The 26,322-nt window shown below is 45.9% G+C and overlaps 1 protein-coding gene across 9 annotated transcripts in view; it reads right to left on the bottom strand.

The window, feature by feature from the left end:
- The window catches only part of MAP7D2 (MAP7 domain containing 2), a 91,770-nt gene that overhangs the window by 8,763 nt on the left and 56,685 nt on the right, over positions 1 to 26,322 (bottom strand). For 5 of the 9 annotated variants that reach the window (XM_033115120.1, XM_033115170.1, XM_033115134.1 and 2 more), the window contains 6 exons: positions 24,442 to 24,564; positions 21,822 to 21,976; positions 20,035 to 20,162; positions 8,591 to 8,859; positions 7,892 to 8,024; positions 606 to 852 (listed from right to left, as the gene is read on the bottom strand). In XM_033115120.1, coding sequence (XP_032971011.1) covers positions 606 to 852; positions 7,892 to 8,024; positions 8,591 to 8,859; positions 20,035 to 20,162; positions 21,822 to 21,976; positions 24,442 to 24,564 — 1,055 coding nt within the window. The remainder of the gene's footprint in view (positions 1 to 605; positions 853 to 7,891; positions 8,025 to 8,590; positions 8,860 to 20,034; positions 20,163 to 21,821; positions 21,977 to 24,441; positions 24,565 to 26,322) is intronic. The other 4 variants (XM_033115179.1, XM_033115186.1, XM_033115159.1 and 1 more) reach the window with 2 other exon arrangements.

The raw sequence follows: 26,322 nt of genomic DNA, 5'->3' as shown, positions 1-26,322 counted from the left end.
CAGCCAGCTCTACAATGCAGCAGACATGGCTGGGACGCACTCCGCCCTCGGTCCACCATGCAAATCACCTGCAGATGTGCTGGCTTCGGCGGCACATACACAAATCACCTGCAGACAGTGCCCATACGTGGCCAGGATCTCTGGCGATGAAGAGTATGTGTGGTTAGGAGTGACCTTCAGCCGTGAGAGGCAGGAGTTGGTAGATAAATAACCGTTTCCTCAGCCTTTAGAGGGACAATTCTAAGGCACGTTGCAGAGTCTCTTAGTCCCAACGGGAGAGTTCCAGTTGCACACAGTAACCCACTCATCCACGCACTTACACGGGCTTTCCTCTCGGTTCCCTACCAGCTTCCCGGGATCTTCTCAGATAAACAACCAGCACCCAAATCTCACCCAGGGTCCAACGTTGAGGGAAGCCGAACTGACATACAGCAAACATTACCAACTTCACTTTTATTGCCCAAAGTAACTCATATTTAATAACCAGCCCAGTTAATTTCAGAAAACACTTCAAGTGACTATTATGAGTTATTCAAATTTAACTAATTTTACCTAGTATTAACTAAGGCCATTAAGGAAAGGCTATATGAAGACTCATACGGTACCTGCTTTTCAATCATGGCTTTTTCCTGCTTTTCTTTTTCTTGTTTTTCCTTCTCTTGCTCTTCTTTCAACAGCAGCTCCTCCTTGGCCTTTCTCTTGGCCTCCTCTTCCTTCTGTTTTTTCTCTTCCTCTTCCTGCTGCTTCTTTTCCTCTTCCTGCTGCTTCCTTTCCTCTTCCTGCTTACGGGCTTCCTCTTCTAAGCGAAATCTTTCCTCCTCTGCCTTTCTTTTCAATTCCTCTCTCTCCAGCCTTTTGAGAACATAACTGTTGTTAGAAGACAATGACGCTCTCAAAAGGCAAACTGCCAAAGAACCGTCCTGACACTAGAGCATAATGCGTGACAGAGTCACAGACACGCGCACTTGAATTAGTATCCACTTAAGAAAATGACTCATCCTTCTCGGAAAGCCACTCCAGTCCATATACTTACACATATACATATAGAAACCAGTCAGCAATTTAAGAGCAGTGACTATGGGCTCAAAAAGTTCACTTTGGGTTCTAATTGGTATATGATTTCTGAAGCAGCAAATGGAAGAAAATGCTCAAAATAAACTTGACATTTAATACAGAAATTAAAATATCTGTTTCCATTTATTTTGGCAATCTTTAAAAGTCTATTTTAGCTTTTATTCTTTACTATATAAAAACTAAGTGGCACTTAGACATTTTTCATCCACAGATGAATGGTTGGTGATGTGATGATAATGAACTCTAAGCAGTGAGGGAAAATTCTGTAACATCTAAGCGCCTGTTTTTACATTTCTAAGGCTCTTCTTGCTCACACGTTTTACTTTCCTAACCTACAAAACACTTGAGAAATCATACTCATCTTGCAGTGTGTTACTGGCAATGTGACATACGGGCAAGACCAAGATTGTGTTCTGATCGTGCCACTCACTATGTGACCCTTCCTTGGAAAGTCACTCATCATTTCTGATGCCCATTTTAAAAATGGGAATAGCTGTATTATTGGCTCCACGACATCACTGTGAGAATTAAGTAGGTTAATAATGCATGGGAAGCACTTAGGACAATGCCTGGCTCTAGGTAGAGTCCCCAATACTAGTCTGTCTTATCACTGCAAATGAATGCTCTCTCCAACTCCCGATGTCTTTGTAAGTGCATCTATAAATCTGTACGTTTTTCAGAAATTCCCTTTATTTAGAAGCGTGTGCCAGTGACTTACTGGGTGCTTTATATTATTATAAGAGGGTCAAACTTAAAAAGAACATCCTTCCATCCTAATGGTTGGCTTCAGGAATCCTGGAGGCAATTAGCTTATGTGTCACCAAAGAGGTATTTTACAAGGTAAAGAAATACTTAAAGACATTAGTCTAAGACTAACAGTACGTGACAACATAGTCTGTATCAGCAGGGGCTGCAGTGCCCCAAAATGGCTGGAAAAACTGTAATTATTACCAGATATTCTGGAGATCTGTAGAGAAGAGCATCACAGAACCTAATCAAAAAGCAACCGCAGTCCTTCGTTTCCTCAAAGACAGACTAAGTATGCTCAGCGCGGTTACCACCCATGGCCATGTGGAGTACAGGATTTATCCAGAGGTTAATCAGAGCACTGTTTCAGTTCTCATCTGTTTTAAGGAGCCAGTTGTGACTGTCCCAGAGAAGTTAATATAAAAAGGATACGTTGCGTGTGAGTTAATGCCCAAACTGCTTCACCTTTATCTTCATCCTCAGGATCTGAAAAGCCACTCTGTTTCTCCTGGTTTTCCATGAGGACTTCGGAGGTGCCCAATGCACACACGCAGTTAAGTAACACATCCTCTTGCCCCTAAGTCTCCATAATCACCTACGACAGAACCTCCCCCAGGCCCGGGAACCCGCCTGGCCCTCCTGTTACAGACAAAACTGCCCCCATTAACCACATTCTGCTTCCCCCACAGTTGGTCAAAACTGGCTTCACCTGTGTGAAACCCAGTCCCTCAATATCCTCTCCAAGGATGAACATTCTCTCTTCCTGCATAAAGAGTGAGAGAGAGCGTGGACTCCGCCATTTCCCCACAGTCCTGCTGCTACCAGCTGCCCGCACACCATCGCACTGTCATCATTACCCTCCCCAGACCTATGTGCAGTGTGTCACCCTCTGTGTCCTCGTTCTTATCAGTCACCCCAAACCCATCCTCCTTCCTCACCAGGGAGAAAATACCAGAAAACTGTGCACCATGGTCCTCATTCAGAGGATCCATCCGTCCCCCAGTCACCAGCCATTGGTGAGACTCTTCATTTAACAACCCCGGACCTCCAGGCCCTGCCTCCCCTTGCGCCCCGTCCCGCACCTTTTACACTTGTACCATATCCCTGACACATGCTCAGCCTTCAGTCACTCAACCTGTGGACAAGTATGTGGGTCTCCTCTTCCTTGTGTGCTTAAACGTTTCCATTTCAAAAAGCTTCACCTTTGATTAACACCCGAAACTTGACCACCTTTGATCTGCGCTCACGCTGTCCTTCACCGCCTTCTCTCCTGACCCACTTCTGGTGGCTCTGTGCAGTAACTTGTGTCTGCTCCCTCTTCTCTCAGTGGCCCAGGCCTCTGATCCCCTCCTGAGCATTTCTGGGATGGCATGGAGGCCACGCGGCTGTGCATCTCCAGGCTTGGGTGGCCCCCAAGACCACTTGTGCCCCTCCTGGGCTGGTAACACTAGAGTAGGGTCCAAACAAGGCTGCCCGCTCATCTGTCCCTGGGCCTCTGCTGCCACTCGAGCCTCGTATCCCACCCCCACCCCGATCCCTGTGGAAACCTCCACCCTCCTCAGTGTTCAGTATCCTCCTTAGTTGATGGCATCACCAACTACGTTACAGAGGAGCCTGGGGCCACCTGACCTGGGCTTCCTCCACTTCTCTCCGCTATGGCAGTACTGCTCAGAAATTTCCCCTTTCTTCCTCTCCTTAGGCAAAGGATTGTAAATGCCACCACCTGTGTTATTAATTCCACTCTCTCGCACCGTGTTCGACCACCATCCCATCTCCTTCTTCCATCATTTCACCCTTCTACACGTCTCTTTCCACAGCCTGCAGAAGGCAACTCTCCCCTGCCTTCCACTGCCAGCCTCTGTGTGTCTGGCTCACGTTCAGGGCCTCCAACCTCTCGCCTCTTCTAAGCTGGCTTATGTCTCCACCATCTCCACAATGTTCCTCCAAAACCTCGGTTCATCTCCTAAGCAGCAAGACCAACAGCCTTTCTTCAGTCTTGGCATGTCTTGCAGATTTTGACAGCATTAAATGTCCCTCCTGGGAGGACCTCTCTCAGCCCTGCGCCCATGAGGCTGTGTCACCCTGGCTTTTCCTTCCAGCCTTGGCTGCCATCATGCCCACCACACCACATTGGAGAGGCCCCGCCTGGCCCAGCTCTCACCCCAACAGCCTGCCACCCGGAGGACCTCTGCCTGCAGTGCCAGGCCCGGGGCTAACTCCTGTGTGGGCACCGAGCTTCAGCCTGGCTACGTGACCTTGCTTGCGGGGTACCTAACTTGAATGGCTGTCTATGTGAGTCCCTAGCAGATATTTCAGCTTCTTACCGTAACTTAACAGGCCCCATGTGGTAATCACAGTAAGAGCTCTAGCCTGCTAGTTTCTGCCAGTGCTTTCCCCAGGGTGCACCTGGGCTCTAGGCTTCCTTGTCTCGATTCCAAGACTCCTGCTCTGTGTGCTTCCAAGACAGCCCTGATATCACTGCTAGTGGGGACCTGACCAGCTTTAGATCTTCTTCCTAGGCCCAGCTGTCTGGACTCTTGCTCGGAATGGTCTCATCCCTCATGGTGTTTTCCTCACCAGTTTGTGACAATAACCAGCTTTCCGTGGTTTGGCTCGAGTATCTTTATTTTTCTCCATATTCTCTCATCTGGCAACCACATTTCTGTGGCTTGGACTACTGACTAAGCACAAAACAGATGTGAGAATGATCTTATTCCAAGGGGCATCCACTGTGTTCCACCCCCAGGTTGTCTAGTACTTTCTCACCTCCCACATGGTACTATGCAAAGCTACATATTCTGGCAAGAGAGGGGAAAACTGGTTTTGGGTCAAGTGTACTGCTCTCATTTTCACCTAGACCCCAGGCATCAACTCCATTTCCAATCACGGGGACATTTTGCAGGCACCTTAAACTCAGTTTATCTAAAATCAAATGGATAGTTTTTATACTCTAAAATGAATCCCTTCTGTCCTTCCTTTACTGTTTATTGGGTATACCCTTCTCCTAAGTCCTTAGAATCAAACATTAGCATCAACTTGGAATTGGCCCCTTTCTGTTGGGTTGTGCAAGGCCATAGACCAGAGCGGGACCACCTGATGGGAGCTCACCCTCCCTTTTCCAGGTCTACCTTCGCCACCCTGCGTTAGCCTTCACCTTCTCTTAGCCCATGACTGTCTTAGGTGGGCCTCTTCCTCCCTCTCTGCCTTCCTCGTACATTTACTGAGCGCCAGTACCTGCGATCCAAAGTGTATATGTCAGCCTTTTAAGGTGCTGAGTAGGGAGAAGGGGGCCTGTGAGCAGACGAGGCTGTGAGTCAGCTGAACAGCTGAGCTCAGGAAGGGGAAGAGTGGAAGACGTGAGTTCTCTCCTTGGTGCAGGGAGAAAGGCTGAAGACAGGGAGCCAAGCTTGACCTGAGTCTGGAGAAAAGAATGTATGTTTGTCGAGGAGCATGAGTGTACGTGGGGCAGAGTAAAAGTGGAGGTGTGGAACTGCATGATGGGGGCAGGTCGGGGAGCCCTGCATGCCGGTGCCAGGGTGCTGGAGGTGGAAGGGAGGCTGGTGGCCAGGTCATGGCTGGCTCTGAAGGCCTGTTGGTAGGTTGGGATGGATCCTATAGGCAGGGGAGTCTCTCGCTAGCTTGTTAAAGAATGTGAAAGTGACAATAACACTTATGTGTGAGTAGTCACTGGGGACACAGTGTGGACAGTGAACAAGCTCTGGGAGACCTAGTGCAGGGACTTTAGCTGGGGTGCCACAGACACAGTCCAGGCGACGGACAACAGGGGCTGGAGCTCAGAGGAAAGGAAGGGCTGGAGGGGAAGGGAGAGGAGAGAGATGCTGAAGAGGCATCCCAGAAGGGCCCAACAGCTGATGGGGTACCGAGGAGGAGTGACAGGGAAGAGTTGAGAGCTGGCTCTGACACTTCTGATTTGGATGCTTGGAGAGATGCGAGCACAGAACCTGTGAAAGGAATAGGAAGTTTGGGAGAAAGATAACAAGGTCTGCTTTGGAAATACTCAATGTGAAGTGCATATGGGACATAGTCCAATGAAAACACACGGCAGTTAGAAATGCAGCCTCTAAGTTCTAGACCAGTGCTATCCAGCAGAACTTTCTATGATGAGGGAAATGCTCTAGAGATTTGTGCTGCCCATTTTGGTAGCTACTAGCCACGTAGCTGTGGTGCACTTGAAATGTGGCTAGTACAGCTAGTAGTAGAACTGAAGTCTACTTAACTTTAGTGAATTTACATTTCTGCAGCCACATGGGACTAGCGGCCACGGTACTGGACAGCGAGAGACCAGGCTATAGGCACAGACTCAGGAGTCACCAATACACGTGTAATGTAGTGCCTCCCTTGTACCAACCAGAAAGTAACGAAGGTTTACAAAGTAAGAGGAAATGAGCTTCAGCGACAGAAGCAAAGGGGAAATGAGGGTAGAAAGGGAGATGGGAGCCGAGTTGGTTAGTTCACCAAGTGCTCAATGTGAAAGCAGGGTGTGCGATGGGAGCCCCACACCCTTTGAAACGGGTAGCACGACGAGGGCACTGGCAGAGCAGGAGGCAGCACCACTGTTCGGGAGGGCTCGTCAGGTGAAGATGGCCCAGCACTGAGGGCTGGGAGCCCAGGCAACATGGGAGGGGACGTGGGGCGGACAGAGGAGGCCAAGAAGGGGAGGCCAAAGACCAAGGGCGAGCTCGACAAGGTGAAAGTCAACAAAGACGTGGGTAAGCGCCTGGCAGTTGGGAGGAACGGTGAGTGTGAGGTACGAAGACCGAATGTGGCTGAGGAAACAGACAGGGAGCCCAATCAATTCTTTCAGGAGCTGGGCTGTGAAGAAAATGCAAGAGAGGGTGGTCGCTGGAAGCTAAAGGACTTCACCTTCCTCAGCACACAGCTACAATCATGTTACTCCCCTGCTCAGGACCTACAATCACCAAGGTGTGTCATCTGAGGTCCTGCCACTCATGTTCATTTCCCGCGACCTCCCTTCACACATCCTGTGGCCTACCCACACCAGCCCAGGCACAACACTCAACAAGAAGATCTGCCGCTGTTGACCAAAAGGCTGGCAGTATGAAAATCAACAGAGAAGTCCAGAATTTGAAGAAGGAACCAGCCAGACCTACCACCCTTGCCCTTTTAAGAAACAAATCAGCAAACTTGTAATCAGAGACCACAAAGGACTTGCCAAGGTCACTTCAGGATCAAGAATATGCTATTTTTTATTACTCTCAATTCAGTGCCGGGCTTCTGTCATGTCAGTTCTCTACATAGTATTGGATTGCACTCTGTGATTATCCTAAAAGCTTCCTTTATCAGTTTAGAGATAAAATCTACCTTGTCCCTCAACATGCATTCCTCTCTGAATTCAAAGATCAGAAAAGGCAGGCTGTCTGTATTTGACCAAGTGCCTGATACAACCTAAGCCGTGGTTCTCCGACTTGGGCAAGCTGCTGAGGCAGGACAGGGCCTGGGCCTGCGTGTTTTCACTGCATTCCCGGGATGATTCGGACACCTTCCAAAGTTTAGGGACCAGTGCCACGACGTGTCTTCGGTCACGCTCCAGGATGGGAGCCCCTGTAACTCCCATCTCTCGGACTATGAGGTCGGCTTCCACCCCATCCAAGGGCCTCTGCCCGACCCTCCGCTCCCTCACTTGGGGTGTGAATTAGGATAATTTGGGGGGGGGAACATGATTAGAGAAGCAGAATCAAAACCTCTATATCCCGTCTTTTCAGGGAGAACCTCATTCTATAAAGAAAGCTCAAACTCCTTGGATGGCTCTACGAGGCCTGGCTAGTCCTAGATTCCAAGAGGGGAACAGGATGCTGCTGGTGACATTTAGATCCAGGAGCTAGGAGTCTCCAGGTCCTCTGAAAAGAGCAAAATTCCACTGCTCTTAATGACATCTAATAGAAGATGCAGTCTTCTGAACACCGGCCATGCAGACCTACATTTCTGCCGAGGTTTCATCAATTCCAAAGCTCTGGCAAGAAAGGCGAATTGCTCTTTCCACCACAGCCTTTTCTGTGAGATCGTGGCAAAACTCTGAGCACCCCCATACCTGTCTTTTTCTTCCTTCTCCAGCCGTTCCTGTTCCTCCTGTTCCTTCTGCAACCGGGCCTGTCTTCTCTTTTCGGCCAGGATCTTCGCAGCCTCTCCTGCATCGGTGGTGCCTGCTGTGGGCTTCCCTGAGGCTGCATCAGAGGAAAAGATCAAGGCAAATGAAACACTGATCGCACTCACAGGGCAGCTGCCATTTGGAAATGAAACGCCCAACCCAGTGGGGGACAGGAAACGCTGCAGGACTAGCATAATTAGCCCCTGAGCAGAGATGGTGCAATGGGGGGGGGAGGGGGCCTGTGACCTGGATGCATTTCACAGAGGAAGGTAGTGAAAAGGCCAGGAGGAGAGATAGGGCCACTGGCAAGTTCCACAGCAGCCACCACTGCTGCGTCCGTCTGGGTGAACTCACTGCATGCATCACAGCAGTTTACAGGACTAAAGGAAGAGCCTCTGTGGGAAGTGATGCTGCTGGCCGGATGCAGCTCAGCATCCCGACATCTCCTCCACCAGGACCCTCAGGAGACCAAGGGAAAGGATTCAGGCAATGCGCAAGCCTGAGAAAGCATGGGTGCATGCAGCTATCTTAGGAAAAACTCCTCTCTCCCCCAAACATGAGATTCCCACCCACATGAATTGGGTCAGAGGGCGAACTGGCCCAGAAAGCCGAGGCTGGGTAGTGTCAGCAAGGAGGGCCTACCTGCACTGCTCTCGGCCTTCCCTGCAGCGGCCGCTTGCTTCTCGGTGATGTGCTTGTCCACCACGTGCTTCTCTGGGGTATCGTCCCCGTGTGGGCTGGCCGCCCGCTGAGCCAGGGCCCCTTCCCTTTCCTTGTTGCTCTTCTCTTTCTCTGCTTTCTTCTTGGGCGTTTCCTGGCTGGGCAAGGCAGGTGAGCGGTACTTCATGGGAGACCCTGGGGATGGTGGCTTTGCAGTCTTTGGAGACTGTGGATATGCTTTTGAAGTTGCCCTGGAAACCAAAAACAGGCCAGGAGGTAATCTCTAGGCCTGACTACAGCACTATCTGTCCTAAGACAGCTGGTTCCAAAAATTTGAACAATTTCATCTGTCAAGGCTTAGCACACACTCAAAATTCTCTGACGTACTATCACCCTAACAAGAACATACAGTAGCTATAAGATGGCCTGGTGGAAGGGACAATATTTTAGGGAGCCCAGCTGGTGACGCCATGTCCTAATTTCACTTAAGTTTGATGACAACGTAAGGATGGAATGTTAAGCATTTTCCCACCTTCTCTTAGATGAACACCAGAGCTGGAGCTGACTTTAGCACATGGCAATGGACAAGCTGGCTCCTTTTCTCCATTGTAGCAAAATACATGCAACATAAAAGTTACCATCTTAACCATCTGTAAGTGTACAGTTCAATGACACTAAGTACATTCACACTGCGGTACAACCATCACCACCATCTATCCACAGAACTCGGACCCCTTAAACACTAACTCCCTGTTCCTCCCTCCCCAGCCTCTGGCAACCTCCCTTCTACTTTCTGTCTCTAGGAACCTGGCTATTCCAGGAACCTCATAGAAGTGGAAGCATACAGGATTTGTCCTTTTGAATCTGGCTTACTTCTCTAAGCACATTGCTTTCTTTAAAAAAACAAAAATTCACCTTTCCTGAGACATAACTGACATCTGGTTCCTTTTTACATGCTGAGGAACAAAGTCAGGCAAGAGAGCGGGACAGGGGTGTCCTTTTGGAGGGTATTCAGATTTAAAAGAATCTCTCTTCCTACTAGGACGATGCAAAAGGTGAGGACAAGCCCATTTCTACCCAGGGAAACACCACTTTGTTGAATGTCTTATGTCTGTCGGAAGAAGGTCCGTTATAGGTAGCCAGCCTAGGCCTGGCTGCTGGTGAGCACTGGATGTTGATGATGTAGGTAACAGCCTAGCTTTAGATGCCGAGGTTACCCAGAAGTTTGCAAGGGGATGTGGCATTTGTACAGAGTTCCTTTAGGAAAAATATAAAGTAATCTGCACGTAAATTACAAATTGTCACTCTCAATCCTATAGCTGGTTGAACCGTATGACACTGCTAATATTCAACTGCTTTTGATCTATAAAAACAGCAATAGAAACGGCAACTCAACCTAATATTAAAGGCCAATTTCTCACCAGAGGCTTTAAGAGTTACCTAATCGGGGATCCTGGTGATAAGGAAAAAATCTGACCAGATCAATATTAAAACTGGTCTTGAGCTGGAAAATGATGCTCAGGTGGTACGTGGACTGAGTAAAATGTAGGCCAGTTTTCCAGGGATGCTCTCACACTAAAAGGCCGACTCCAGGTGCCCAGCAGAACACCTCTCAATCAATGCCAGGCTGAGGGCCACACAGTGATATGACTACTCGACCCAAAGAATACAACCGGAACACAATGTGAAGTTTTGAAATTCAGTTTTTCAGCATCAACCATTTTACTGATATGGAATCAGTCCAGATCCCATTTCCATGGTGGACCATACGTCCCTCACCAGCAGTCTGCTCCCCAGCTGGACAGCTCTGACGCCGGGAAGAACAGCTTCATACTGGCCACAGTGGCTTCCCTGTGCCATCATCCTGTTAGGCCTGGAGCCACACAGAGCCCCTGTGACACCTCGTCCCCGTGGACAGTGCCTCCTCCCTGCAGACTGCTCTCCCTCCGCGCTTGGGCTCAGCTGACTCAGCCCCACCATTCCTAAGGGACCTCTCAGCAACCAGGCGTCTCTTTCCAGATGAACTATTATCACCTGGTTTCCTAATTTCATTCCTAGACAACTAACCACATAAAAGTCATGCACAGCTTTCCTCCTGCCCCCTCCATATCCATATGCATATGCACCACCAGGGTTTCCCAACCCTGCCGTTCCTGACATTTGGGCCGGGTCACTCTATGTGGTGGGCTGTCCTGTACATGTAAGATGTGTAGCAGCAGCCCTGGCCTCGATCCATGAGATGCCAGTAGCAATCTCCACGCCCCACCCCAGGTTGTGACAACCAAAAATGTCTCCAAACATTGTCAAATGTCCCTTCTGGGGCAAGATCGCCCCCAGCTGAGAACCACTAAGGTGAGAACTCCCACATACCTTCTACCTATATAAAGCAGATAGAAGTGGAGCTGCGTGGTTGGAGAGGCTGTCTCCTAATCCCCACAGTGACCCCGAGGCATGCCAGTGAGCTTCCTGAGAGGTAGTAACTAGTGCCTTATGAGTTCTCACAGAGCCGCACCTGGATCCCTCCCCAACTGACCTGGAGCTCCGACTTCCATTCACACCCTCCATAATGGCGCCCATGCTTCCTGAGTGCTGTCTACACACCAGCCACTGTGCTGCTAAGTGTATATATGCGTATATACATATCTGTGTATGTATGTGTGCATACGTGTGTCTTTTAGCTGTCAAAACCCGGTAGGACACGGGTACTATTATCAGATGAGGAAACAGTGCTGAGAAAGGTTAAGGAGGCCATGGAGCTATGGTCTGAGCCCACATGTCTCTGACTCCGTTTCTTACAATTCTGCCCTATTCCTTGTTGCCATGGTGGCTAAGCCTGAGTGTGGGGTCACTAAGACCCCCAGGCGCTCATTTTAAACTGGCACAGAGTAAGCACTCAATAGCTGTTAGATATCAGTGTTGATTAAATATATGATAAAATAAAAATCTGAATTCTCCTCACAGACAAGAATGAACGAAAACCAGGAGGAAGAACTGTGACCCTCTCACGATGACAGTTCTCCACTGAGCACTGTCTTCCAATCAGCTGCAAAATCCCGTGTTTAGGTTCAAATCACCTGTACAAACCTATCGCAGGTGATCTTTTGCTTGGCAGGGTCCTCCTTTCACACTGTCATCCAGGGCCTCAAGGGACTCAGTCTAATGCCTTGTGAAGATCAAAACAAGTCACCCACTTCCTGGAATATCATGTGCATGCTAGATGCGCTTCGCTCCAACAACAGGGGCAGGGAATGGCAAAAAATTACCCAGGATTTGGGATCTGGAGGGAGAGGCAATAGGAAGGTGCTATTTTATGGTAGATGATGCAGACAGAAATAGATTCTCTTCTGTAAGCGTTCCTATCATGACTCGTTAAATAGGAATTTCTGGTACTAGAAAGAATGGCAAAAAGCCATCTACTCTTCTTCCTTGCCTTCATCTTCCTCCTCAAGGAGCGAGGCATGATCTGTTTGATAGGTGGGGCTGTGCCAAGGTGCTGGAAGCCTTCGAGCACTCTCTGGACCTGCCTACAGCAAGCCCGCACTCTGACCTTCTGTCAGCAGTGCCAGACGAGGCGGGCTCCAGCCCGGGGGGCCGGCAGTGTGCTGCTGCCTCTACCCACCAACGGGCAGATGGAGAAGGAGCGCTTCTACAGACACAACTCCGAGTGGGTAGGAGACCCGACCTGGCTGCAGTTGGAATGGCTCACTATCAGAAGGGAATGGAGCGTGAAGTGACCCTCAATCAGCGGGCCTGGATACCGTACGTAGGTGGTAATGTGAAGCAGGATCACAATCCCAGGGAGGAAAGGCCAGACTGGCCTGAGTGGGAGAGGGTCTGACAGCTTCAGGTTGCCCATGCCCCCAGCAGCCTGGCTCCAACTTGCTTTAACAGAACGCTCACACGTAGATTCTGTTCATACCATAGACTGTGAGGTTCTATTCTAAATAAAACTGGGCCAATTATCCATGAGCACACATCTAAAAATAATTTCTACCTGAGGAGTAATGGTGGATTGTTTGGGATGAAACTCAATATATTAAGAAGTCTGTTTACAGTCTCCTACCCCAGCCCTTGCCCAATAAACAGAAATTAGAGCCACGCGCACAAGCGCGCCCACGCGCGCGTACCCTCACACAGATGACCTTCAAATTAGAGAAGTACAGGCAACTCATAGATTTTTTTGTTTTAACAGTGAGTGACCAAAATATAGATGACAATCTTAGAAGCTCTCTATTTTATCTCTGAATCTTTAGAGTTTCCTGTTCATCCTGTCTTCCCACTTCCCTACATGGATTTAGCACTGCGCCAGGCACCTGCCAGAGCTGCTAAGCTCAGGTATCTTGAACCAGCTAATGTGGGGGCCCCAAGGCTCTCTGGCCAGCCCTGCTCACACTCCTGCAGGCCAAACAAGGTTTGGCAAAGTCATCCTCCACCCAGTTTCCTAGAAATAAGTATGTTGACTGCTGAAAGAAATTAAACACAATTAATCAGGGGAACTCCCTGTGTTTTCATACAATTTTAGTTTTAAGTACTTTCTCGTCTATTTAATAAGGGTCTATTTGATGGCCACAATGACCCAGTGAGGTCGGTGGGAAACTACTATTAACCATATGTTAAGTAAGAAAAGCAGTCTGAAGGGTTAAATGACCTTTCCCAAGAGATGTCAACAGAGCAGAGAGCCAGGGCTGTCACCCGAGTCACTGACTGTTCATCTTGCTTTGTTTACAGCTCTTCCACTTTAAAGTTCAATACCTCCAGTGATTGACAATCTCACAAAGAGGATTCACAGGTTCTGTTGGGGTGGGAGAGAGAGGCCTTCCCGGTGCACAAGGCAGGATTATATAACCTTTTGCGGTTCCAGGACTGGAGGAAATATGAACAAACACCTCTGTAAGTGGAGCAGCAAGAATAACTGTCGGGAGAGCGTTGTCACGCTTCTGAACACGAGCTTACTGCAAAGCAGAACCCCAAAGGGCTTTTTTCCTCCACATCTTGGAATCTAGTTCTATTTTCTCCAAAACCACCTGACGCCAGGCACGGTGAACACAGCCCACCCACAGGACAGCAGGGGTCTGTGGCCTTGTCAGCACAGCTCAGCCAACATTCTGAAAAGTCTCTGTTTACCGTCACAGTTTATTCCTTCCCAGAGAGGAAAAGAAAAATTGATAACAACAGAGAAACCTGTGTCTATCACCTTAACCAAGAGATCTAAGTTGTCATCACCAGTAATGGAACAACCCGACACCCTGGCCTCCTGATACGACGCACAGAGAAGAAGGCAACAGCCCTTCAGCGGGATTCCAGCCCCAAACTCACAACTTGACTCTAATGAGGAAACAGCAGACTGACTCAAAGTGAAAACAGTCCTCCAAATAATTGGCCTGTGCTCATTTAAAATGTCAAGGTCATGAAGAAGAAAGGCTGCAGAACTGTTCCAAGTGAAAGGAGACTAAAGGGACAAGACAACGCAATGCAGTGTGGGAGCCTCGGTTGGATCCTGGACCAGGAAAAAAAATGCTATTAAGGATCTCATTGGGACAACTGGCAAAAGTGGCATATAGACTGTAAATTAAGTAACAACATTATGTCAAAGTTAAATTTTCTGATTTCACCATTGTACTGTGGTTATATAAAACAGTGTCTTCATTCTTACGGGTAAAGGGTCATGACGTCTGTTACTCCCAGATGGTTCTGGGAAAAATCTGTGTGTGTGTGTGTGTGTGTGTGTGTGTTGTGTCTATGGAGAGTGAATGAGAATAGGGAGATGGGAATGATGAGGCAAATGTGGCTAAATGTTAACAGGATGAAAGGGATACAGGAGTTCTTTGTTCTAGTCTTGCAATTCTTCTGTAGGGTTGAAATGATTTCACAGTGAAAAGGCTTTTAAAAACTAGTCTAAACTCAAATTACCCTCTGGTAAGACTGAGAAATATAGACGTATGGACTGGGTGAGTATATGACTGTCAGGAAGAGGTATAACTTAACATTTTCAATTATCCTTTTCAAGGAAATTTTCAGGTAAGAATGTAAAAGCCTATTTGGGAATGGTGGTGGCAAAAACAAGTTCAATTGCCAGTGCAGGGAGCAGTGATCCACGGAAGATGCTCATCTGTGGGCAGGGATAACCACGTCAGATACCTACGAGAGGGGCTTATGCGAAGGGCACCCAGGAATGGCTGATCAGTGCCCTCAACCACCACAGGAACAGGCTGGCTCCAGGAGCCTGTGCATCTGGGTGCGAAGTCCTTATTTGGGGCCCTCCAGAAAACCTGGTCTTAATTGTTTTCCTCATAGGGACAAATAAAATCTGTTTTGTTTCCACTGCATGATAAAGTGAAATGCACCTAGGCCAGGTTCCTGATACAACATCGATCTAAGGTATAAGCTAACTATGAAAGTGACGATCTTTGGCAGATTGTATTTTCCAAAGTCGGCCACAATACCTCCTCCCATCCCACATGATCTTTTGAGTTTATTTCTCTATCCCACTGAATCTGGGTTGGCCTGACTGCTCTGACCAATAAAATACAGCAGAGAAGGAATGCTGTACCAATTCAGGGCATAGTCCGTAACTGGCCTGGCAGCTTCCACTTCCAGTACTGGGAGATACCCACTCTTGGGGTACCCACTCCTTCTTGGAACCCAGCTGCCATGCTGTGAGGTGTCTAAGTCATGGAGAGGCTACATGTGGGCATTCTATTCCGGCTGACAGCCCCAGCTGAGCTGCAGCCAACTGCCAGCATCAAGTGCCAGGCAGGTGAAGGGGCCATCTTGGACCTCAAGCTCAGTTGAGTCCTAATATAACTGCAGCCTCAGCTGACACTGCACTGGAATTGCATGGAAGACCCCAGGCGAAAACCCCCTGGTGAGCCCAAGTCAACCCACAGAGCAACCACAAAGACCCAGAGAGACCCTCCTTGTAAGCCCAAGTCACAGAGCTGTAAGAGTTAATAACATACTGTTGCTTCATGCCACTAAATTTGAGGGGGGTGGAGTTGTCACAGCACCAATAGACAACTGAAACATTCTGCATCATAATGACCAAACTGACTTGCAATATATTTCTAAGAACCTGAGACCATTAGACAGTATTTCACACTGAAGAACTGGGAGTAGAGGCAGCACTGACACTGAGAGGCTGGCTCAGTCCACTCGGCCACACTTGATTTCCTCCCTCTAGGTTACAAGAAGAAAGCTATGCTCCCTCCGTCCACAATCTTTGAGAATGTTGCTGAGGCTAGTTTTCTAAAACCCATACAAGTACCCAACAATGTGAACAATGAAAATAAACTTGAATGCTTAAAAGAGCAATGCCATTAATATGCACCGCCACCCAACAGTGGCTTAGTTTATCCAAGATCCGGGAGGAGAACAATGCACTGTCAGAGCCATTCATCACATAACCCGTCTGGGTTTCTGGATGAGAGTTCAAAGGGACTAACCAAGCCCAAAGCCACGTCACATCCAGCGTGCTTTAAAGATCACACACTTGGTCTGCACAGAGGGAAGGTTGAAAGTGCCACTTTGGTTAGGGTTTATTTTGTTTGTGACACCATTTATAACAGCAAGTGCTTCTTTTTTTATTGTCTTCCTTCAATATTGAGTATACAAAAGAGTACTTATAAAATATGAAAGGTATAAAGAATGATATAACAAATACCGATATGCCCACCAACTAGTTCCAAAGAAAGACATTATAATCATGCCGGAAACGCCTGTGTGACCCTCCCTGACTGCCTCCCCGCTCCTTACTCAGAGGCCATCATCACTTTGCATTTCATGTTTGCCATTTTCTTACTTTTTCTAAAGACCATTTTAGCACATTTATATTCTTAAAAAAAAACAGTTTACTTTTGCACATCTGAGAACTCAATATATGTAAATGGCATTCTTCTACAACTTCCTTTTGCTGCTCAACACTATGTTCCTGAGATCCACCCACTGGTTGTGGGCGGCTGCAATCCATTCTTTTTCACTGCTGTATCATTGGGTTGGATTTTCAGAATTTACTTACGGTCTACTTGACTTCCTACATTTCTGAAACTTACTCCATACCCAGTGAGGTTCAACTATCAATTTTCACCCAGGGAGAAACTATCTTTCCTTCTAAACTTCTTAAAATCAAAAAACGTTTGCTTCTCCTTAGACTTCTCAACATGTAATTCTGATTTAGAGGCACCCGAGCAACTTCTATCCCCAGGGCTCCTCTTAAGATGATGATTCTGGTAGTCTGGACAGTACCCAAGAAGTCCAGCCACGTTCGAGTTAGTTATTTTTCCTGCTTACACTAGAGATGACATGTATAAGGCTCTGAAAATCTAGGTCATTCCAATCATTTCTCTTGGCTGATGTGCCAGGAATACCCCGTAGCACAGTACAGAAGCCAGCATCCCTCATCCTTTAAAAATTCTCAAAGTGAAATATGCAGCCCAGAAAAGCGAACGTTTAAGGGACTGATCAGTGGGAGAATAAACCTATGAATGGCCCCTAAAGGAAGAGGCCAAGGGCCAGAATCCTTGGGCAGGACTGGTCCTAGCACCGCCCATACCAGCCAGCCTAGTCCGCCCCACCCTCCAGGCTCTCCTCCCTTCTGGCTTTCATCCCAAGGACACTTATTGAGCCCCTACTGTGCAACAGTAAATCAAGTCAGTCCCCACCCTCGCAGCAGGAGGTGACACAGTGCAGTGAGGCACAGAACAATGTGGTCTGCTGCCTCACTTCATGCAGGGCTTTACTCAAATGTCACCTCCTCAGAGAAACCATCCTGACTACCGTATCTAGCTACTCCCCTCCATCACTCTCTGTCATCCGACCTGGTTGTATTTTTTAACTTCTCGCCACCTGATGTTTTATTTGCTGTGCACTGTCAGGTAGGCTCTATGACAGCTGAGAACACTGCACACAGAACAGGCACTCTGGCGGTACTTAATGAATGGATGAATGACAGAGGTCTGCACATGACGCTCAGTGAGCACAGAGAAGGGGATGAATTCAACTTTGGCTGGTTCTGGAGAGGATGACGGCTGAGCTGCATCCTGCGAGATGAGCAGTTCAAGGCAGACAGCTCCCTCTCCGGTCTAGGCCTGGATTGTCCTCTGTGCCCACATCTCCCTCCTACCTCTCTTGGGGCCTGTTCAAGAGGAGACTATTCTCATCTAGAAATTCTCTGAAGTGTCTGGCACAGTGACTTGAATTCATTCATTCCACCAGTATACTATATGAAGCACCCATTAGGTAGTCGTTACTGTTGCAGAGAGGGGAAAAATTTTAAGTTTCTCTACACTGAACTGTATAAAGCAAGCCTGAGATTTTGTTCAGGTCTCTTTGGTCAGAGAGAGCTTTTCTATAAAATTCAGACGATGTATCCTTTAAAACATAAAATAGCTCCATAAAGATGATGTGGCACATACATATAATAGAATATCATTCAGCCATAAACAAGAATGGAATCTTGCCATTTGTGACAACATAGATGAACTTTGAGATTATTATGCTAAGTGAAATAAGTCAGAGAGAGAAAAACAAAGACTGTATGATTTCACTTATATGTAGAATCTAAAAAACAAAATAAAAACTAGCTCATAGATACCAGTAACAGATTGGTGGTTGTCAGAGGGAAGGGCGGATGGGGGTAGGTGAAATGGGTGAATGGAGTCCAAGGGCACAAACATTCAGGTACAAAATAAGTAAGTCATGGGAATGTAATACACAGCATGATGAGTACAGTTAATAATACTGTACTAAATATTTGAAATTTGCTACGAGAGTAAATCTTACAAGTCCTCATCACAAGAAAAAAAAAGAAAAAAACTTTCGTAACTATGTATGGTGACAGATGGTCACTAGACTTATTGTGGCGATCATTTTGCAATGTATACACATATCAAATCATTCTGTTGCACAACTGAACCTAATGTAATGTTATATGTCAACTATACCATAATAAAATATATACATATTTTAGGAACTCTTTTATATATATATATATATATATATATATATATATATATATATATATGGAAGATATAAATAAAAGAGTTCCTAAAACACAATGTTCAAGATTTCAACCTCAAAGAAATACCAGAGCCCACTGACAGCTTGCTTCCAAAAATCAAATTCTCATCTCTACAGAGGACAACAACCCCTCGTTCACCTCAGTGGAATTTACAATGATGATCGTGAAACTTGCCAGCTACTGTCCATGCAGGGACCATGAGTCAATGTCTTGGAAAGAGAGCAGTAAAATATGGAAAAACCCCAGTATGAGCAGGCTTTTCTCTCTGTTAATGTCACTGTCCCAAACTGACACCAGAGAAGTGACGTGAATGGAAGGCTCAGAAATAAGACAGATAGAGACATTATAGCCCACCTAGACTGAGTTTGCAAGAGAGCAATACCATAACCAAAGACAGGCAATACAAGCACAGAAAGGATGCAGTGGACTTAAAAACAAAACAAAAAGCCAAGAAGCTACTAATTCAGCAATGCGCTGTGCAAGGCTTTTCCATGTGGAAGACGGAGACAGCAATAGCAAGAATTAGTAGTCTATGAAAACCATAATGACCTCTGAGCAAAACAATCACGCAAATGTCTCTGTTAGGAAGCAACAAGTTAGAAATAAGAGCTGACGTCACCTTGAAATACTTTTAATAAATTCCGAAGTGTTCATTAAATTTGTGTTTTATCCTGTTCTCTGAACCAAACTGATGCACTAAACAAGTTTTATGATTCTATATAAAAGTTTCCTATTTTCCCAAGTTAAAATCATATTTCTCTTTCTCTGTCAGTACTAGTGAAGATGTTTCCATTCTACTGTTGGATTGAGTTATTCACCAAGACATTTTTGTCATTTACTGTCACTAAAACATTTTAATGACTTAAGATAATGGTCACACTGTGTGAATCTGTTTTTCAGGTACATGGTGTCATTGGTGAGTTCACCCAATTTTTAATTAAAAAAAATATAATGGCTTCATTAAAACATACTGCTAACGGTGGCTGACAAGTCATTATTGTCTCTCTTTTACAGAAACAGAGGAGAGAGGGGAGAGTGAGCGTGTACATGAGCTCAAGCGCCCAAGCACAAGGTAATCACTTCACTCCAGATGCAGTTGAAGGATAAAGAAGGAAACTGCCAGAAAAGCAGAATGGAACTGATGGACTTAAAAAGAGAAAATGCTGAATAGATCATCTCAGTAACTAAGAGTCCCACATTTACCAGGTAACAAAACTCCTTAAGAGCCCATCATGTATCCAGAAGATGCTCAGAGAGAAGGCCATAAGTCACAGTCCAGCATTCCTCCTGCTCACCTCTTAGAGCTGGCCACGCCGCATGGGAGAGCAGGAGGCACACACTGCACCACACAGAGCCCCACCAAACTGCTTTCATCGTCCAACTATGGCAAAGGGGAAAGAAAGATGCTTACTTGGGTGTCACGGGAGAAGATGATCTCTTAGACATGCCTCCTGGCACCTCGCATCTTCTCAGAGGGGACCCGGGGCCCATGCTGGGATTGGAAGCTGTTGTTCGTGGTCCCTTCTTCATCTTCTCTGTCTGTAGAGGACATAGAATAGGACAGCCATGGCCCACACTTAGCAGTACTTCTACCATTTCTAAAAATACCCCAGATGGAAGTGAATGTACAGCTTTCTTTCAGAAGCAGCCATATGAAGCTATAGTGCTCCCCACAAGGGGTCTATTTGCAGAGAAACACCATGAGGTCATCATATGTAGGTCACCCAATTAAGGAAAAAAAAAATCGCCTCAAAATGCAAAGATTTCCTTCTTGTTATCTTGCAAAGAGCTAACCACAGAACCACATTACGGTCCTGGATATGTAGAAACTGAAAAGAGTACAAAGATCTATAATCACTAGAAAAAAGTTACAAGTGGGTGCAAATGTGGTTATAACACCCAAGACAGTGAGCTGTGGATCCTAACAGTGTACCCGGTATGACGGGGCCTGCAATCCCACGCATCCCTCTATGTCTTCCCATGGCCTTCTTTGGCAGGAGGCTGGAGGCACAGGCCTCAGTGCCCGGCCCGCAGTGGGTGCTCCGCAAGGGTGCTTCCCTTCTTTCCCTATCGCACCTTTCCGCAACAAATCCTCATTTGGCCCCCATACTCACATACGTCAGTCCACTTCCACAGGAACCCACCCTACAGTAAAACCCGAGGGTCATTTCTCATGTGAGAAACTCAGGGCAACACTGGATTTAAAAAAATGAATAATGGCATTATAAAAATGAATGTCCAATAATATGATAATGTGGTGGTTTTAAAGTAAGTCCTTACATCATTGGATGTTCCTCCCTTCAACAAGTGGAGCTGAATTCCCTCCCCGCTGACTGTGGGTTGGTCTGAGTGACTTGCAAAAGTGGTAGTGTACAACATCTGAGGCCGGCATACAAAAGGCATTGCACGCTCTCTCTTGCTCTGGGGGAAGCCAGATGTCATGCCATTTGGTTACTCAAGCAGCTCTATGGAGAGGTCTATGCAGTAAGAAACTGAGGCCTCCTGCCCACAGCCATGTGAGCAGACCATCCTGGAAGAGCCCCAGCAGAGCTTTCAGGTGACAGCAGCCCTGGTCACCACCCTGAGCACGCCCTCACGAGAGACCCTGAACCAGAACCACTCAGCTACGCCATCCTCAATTTCTGACCAATGACATAATAAACATTTGTTTTAAGCTGCTAAGGTTTGGGGTAATTTATTACATATCAAGTGATAACTAACAAAAGTAGCATAATATGTACAATTCCTAAATAAATATACATAATTGGGGGTACCTGCTCAACATTTGGTTTGCTGATGGTGTCAGTATGACAGCAAACACGTTTAAAGGGCACTGTTGTAGACGAAGGCTGACCGAGAACTTCAGTTCTAGCTGCCTATAGAGGCAAGACTGGCTCAGAATCAGACAACTTTAATAAAGCAGAGAGAAAACGCTTAGAACGTTCCTTCTGACTTCTGTCCTCTGGAGGAAACACTATAATGAGCAGAAGGTCTTTTGGAATTTGCCCCAAGGCACTAAGATTTAGGAGGGTACAAAAAGTTACATGATTTTCAAAGGTTGGGCGAAATTTTAAACCCCATCTGCCCCTTGAGCAGTCCCTGGAGACTGGGAGACACAGAGAGCCAGGTGGAGTGCAGGGAACGATCATGCGGTTGGATAATCCAGTCCCGGGGGTAAGCGGGTGGGTTTAAACCTACCGGAGAGGCCTCCGCTCCTGCAGGGGCCGCTTTCCCAGCATCTCCTACACTGGATGTAGATGCAGTCTTCTTCCTCTCGGTGCTCCGAGTGGGAGAAGACTTGTAGGAAGATTTAAGAGGGCCGGCAGGAGCTACACGAGGACAGGCATGGAATACTAGAGAGTTACAGGATAAGAGCCAGAAAGACGGAGTACAGACGGAAAAAGCAGGGCGAGCAGGAAGTTGGGAAGAACACCACATTTCTGTTAAAACGTGACACAGGCAATCCACAGTCTCCAAACACCACCATACTTTTCCTCATGTGCACAGAAGGGACTCTATCTTAAAAGACTCCCACACTCAATGCACAAGAGTCCATCCAGTTCGTTTTAGGAGCTCAAAGTCTGGGCCTTGGAGCCACACAGACTTAACACTTGCCACCTAATAACTGGATCACTTGGGCAGGTTACTTAACCTCTCTAAACGTGAACTTCCTTGTGTGGAAAGAGTTAACATAGCAAGCCTGAGAGCTATCCTTGGAAAAACCTCCTTACAAGGTTGGCCCTTGATTTCAGGAGGATTCTCACCATTAACTTAAGAGTAGCTCACTGTGTCTAAGCTATACAAACATGACTTCTGCCTTCCTTCTCAGAGTCTAGAATTTGGGTTTCTGCCTGGCACCGGTGCCTATGTGACCAGCCCGCAATAAAAACCCTAGGCACTGAGTCTCTAACGAGCTTCCCTGGTTGGCAGCATTTCATGTATGTCACAACTCATTGCTGGGGAATGTGTCCTGCGTGTGCATACTGGGAGAGGACTCTGGAAGCTTGTGCCTCGTCTTTCCCAGACTTCATCCCATGCGCCTTTTCCCTTTGCTGATTTTGCTCTATAGCCTTTCAGTGTCATAAATCATGGCTATGAGTCCTTCTAGAGAATCAGCGATTCTGGGAGTGGTCTTGGGGACCTCCTGACACATTCCTCTTCTCAAAATGGGGATAGCTCCTACTTCCCAGAAAGTTTGTGTTTGTTTGAGATATGATTCATATACCACAAAATTCACCGTTTTAAAATGCAGTGTTTTTTAGTATATCACAAGGTTGTGCAACAATAAGTACAGTCTAATTCTATACCCCAAATTCAACAACCCAAAAAGAACCCCCGTACCCATTAAGCATTCACTCCCCTTCCCCCTCCCTCAGTCCCTAGCAACCGCGAATGTACTGTCTCTCTGGATTTGCCTATTCTGGACATTTCATATAAATGGAATCATACCATTTGTGGCATTTTATGTCTGGCTTCTTTCACTGAGCATAATGTTTTCAAGGTTCATCATGTAATATGTATCAGTAATTCATTCCTTTTTATGGCTGAATAATATTCTGCTTTATGGCTATACCACCATTTTATTTATCCATTATTTGGGTTGCTTACACTTTGTGGCTATGAGGAATAGTGTTGCTAAGAACACTCGTGTACAAGTTTTTGTGTGAACATATGTTTTCAATCTCCTTGCCTCTATAGCTAGAGTGGAATTGCTGGGTCATATGGTAACTCGATGCTTAACTTTGTGAAGAATTTGCCAGACTGTTTTTCAAAGCAACTGCACCATTTTTCATTTCCGCCAGCAATGAATAAAAGTAATAATTTCTCCACATCCTCACCAAGACTTATTATTTTCCTTTGAATTTTAGCCATCTTAGTAAATGTAAAGTAGTATCTCATTGTGATTTTTCATTTGCACTTCCCTAATGACTAATGATGTTGAGTATCTTGTCGTGTGCTTATTGGTCACCTGTATATCTTCTTGGTAGAAATAGCACAACCACTCAGGAATAGATAAAACTAGGTAGAGGATCATATGCCATTTATATGTCATCTTACTGAATATACTATCTTGGGAACTGAGACCTGACCTACCCTAATACGGATATAGCATTGCTCATGCGCAGAGAATGCCAGCCCTCATTCATCTTGCCATGATGATTTGATCCCCTTTGTTCAACGAAGGGCTTTGATGGTGTCATAGGCCCAGTGTTTCTCAGATGTCAGTCTGAGACGTCTCAGACTGGTGGGGCCTGAGAGTCTGCCTTCCTAACAAGCTACCAGGTAATGCTTACGGTCCTGGTCCATGGACCAACCCTTGAGTAGCAAGGCTCTAGACATTTGCTAAACTCTTATCGTGCCAATCATTGTGCTATCTCATTTAATCCTCATGACAATTTGAAATAAATTCATTTTACAGCTGAGGAAACTTAGGCTTAGAGAGGTTAATTAACTTACCCAAAGTGGTAAAAACTACTAAGTGGTAGAGTTGGTTATGGGACTCCAGAGACTGTGGTTTATAGACTACTTGCCAAACCGTCTCTTTAAAAAGTCTACTAATCTCCATAGCTTATGAAGATTTTTTTTCTAATCTATATGCCCTCAATGACAAAATAATTTACTCACCTTTGTGACACTTAAAAGAAAAGAAACATAGCAGTAGCAAAACACCGGTGGATAGAAAATGTAATTAACTGTTGAAGACATTTCATGAAACCAGCAAATGGGAAGCAAAATACATAAATTCAGGAATAATTCTTAGGCTGACCAACACCAGTTCTGGCATTTTCCTCAGTGTCACCAGCAAGGCCTCTTTTACCTGAGTCACTGGCCTGCTCAGAGAGCATGAATGTACTTCTGCTTCTGGCTAAAGAAGCCTGTGTAGGTGTCAATAGTCGCATAACAAGAAACGTTTCCATGGGACTAAGGTGCATGCGATGAGCTGAGGGATGGAACCAAACAAAATTTTTAAAAAGCAAAATTAAGACAAAACAAAACAAAATTGTTTAAAATGACACAGTGCATGATGCAAATTAACTTTTGGGTGGTAGAACAAATGTGGAAAATAAAAATATTCTAGCAATGGAGGGCTTCAGAGTTCGTCATAGTAAAATAAAACAAATGATGTGTCATCCAGAGTGTGAAAGTGCGTTAATCCTCTTGGGGGCCAGAACTCATTCAATATGCTATTACAATACTACCTGTATCACTCAAAGAGAATAAGCCCATCTCCCATGACGTAATACAGACTCAAGAAACCATTTACTCACCAAGTAGACCTAACATTGAAAAAAAGACTAGTCCTAAAAAGCACTTGTTTTAGGTCCTCTGTTGAAAAATATTTCATAACACACTGATTTTGTTAATGTATAAATATGCATCCTTTCATACTTTTTCCATGTAAATAAGGACAAAAATTAAGTAAGAAGCACAAAAAAATAAAAATAGTCAACTGATTATCAGCTTTAATGGAGGTAACAGTATTCATAATCCAAAATTCAGTGGCTCAAATGTCATTTTGATGGTTTGGGAATGTATTATACGGTAATGGATTAACTTTTCCATTATTTTGTATTCTTTGGGTACCCAACAGCCAGTAAATGGTTTGGGAATTAAAATTTTCAATTTATAGTCTACAAGCAGATAATTCAGTTGCCAACAAAATATAATAACATACTGATATCTTTACATATTAATCAGTGCAATTTGTAACCATGTGAATTCATGAAAACATAAGGAATACACTAATGGAACAGCTATACAGAGTTATGAGCATGTGGCTTTCTCATCCAGCTCTTAATTAATTCAAGGTTTCCAACGCTTACCCATGAGCTACATCAGAGACCAGCCGCACTGACACTTATGGGGTCTCTGACACATGACAGGCTTCTGTGCTGGAGGTGCAAGGTCAATGCCATTGAAAAACAACCAGGAAGACACACTGGCCTCTTCAAAGTCACAAACATCCTTCTGCTCACCCTTTGGTGATGACTTGATGTGTTAAACACGCTACTGGCACCTGACACTTCTTCAATGATGCTTTAAAATACACATTTGATGCATGGAATGCTTCCCTCCCTTCCTTAACCTACACACTCTGAAAGGTATAAATTCAGACTTTCAGTGACTTATCTGAGCCTCCATTAGGACTCGAGCAGTTTTAAATCTATTCAGTTTCTGGAACTGGCACACATCCTGTACATATCATCTCCTACCTCAAAACAGAATCCTGGAAAAGGCCACCCATCCTTTTCCCCTTTTAAAGGCTTCTTATTAATTCTGAAATTCTGTTTTCAAAACAGAAGTGGGCAGGCAGGCCTACAAACCACAGACAGTAGCAGAGCCCCATTTTTTCACACATCTAAGTCTCCCACGTACCTCTGCCTCATCAATTCTGCTGTTTCTGGCTAATCGACTATACCACATCAATAACCGGCAGTTATCTGCCCACCGGTCAATTAATTCCGGGGCAGGGTAACTCCTACATGCACTGTGGAAGATGGAATAGTCTCTTTCAGACCGGGAGAACAGCATTAATTCCTATCTCTATACAACACCCACCTGGCTCTACAGGGCGATGCTACTTTCCAAAGTCCTATTAGTGAGGCCCTGGGGCTCCCACTTCAGACCTCAAGGCTAGGATAATGGAGGTATTTGCAGAAGGCTCAAGAGGGGCTCTCACAAAGACTGGCATTAAGAC

This window comes from Rhinolophus ferrumequinum, chromosome X (assembly GCF_004115265.2).
Source record: "Rhinolophus ferrumequinum isolate MPI-CBG mRhiFer1 chromosome X, mRhiFer1_v1.p, whole genome shotgun sequence".
In the NCBI taxonomy this organism is placed as follows: domain Eukaryota; kingdom Metazoa; phylum Chordata; class Mammalia; order Chiroptera; family Rhinolophidae; genus Rhinolophus; species Rhinolophus ferrumequinum.
This window is presented reverse-complemented; position numbering and strand designations above follow the sequence as displayed.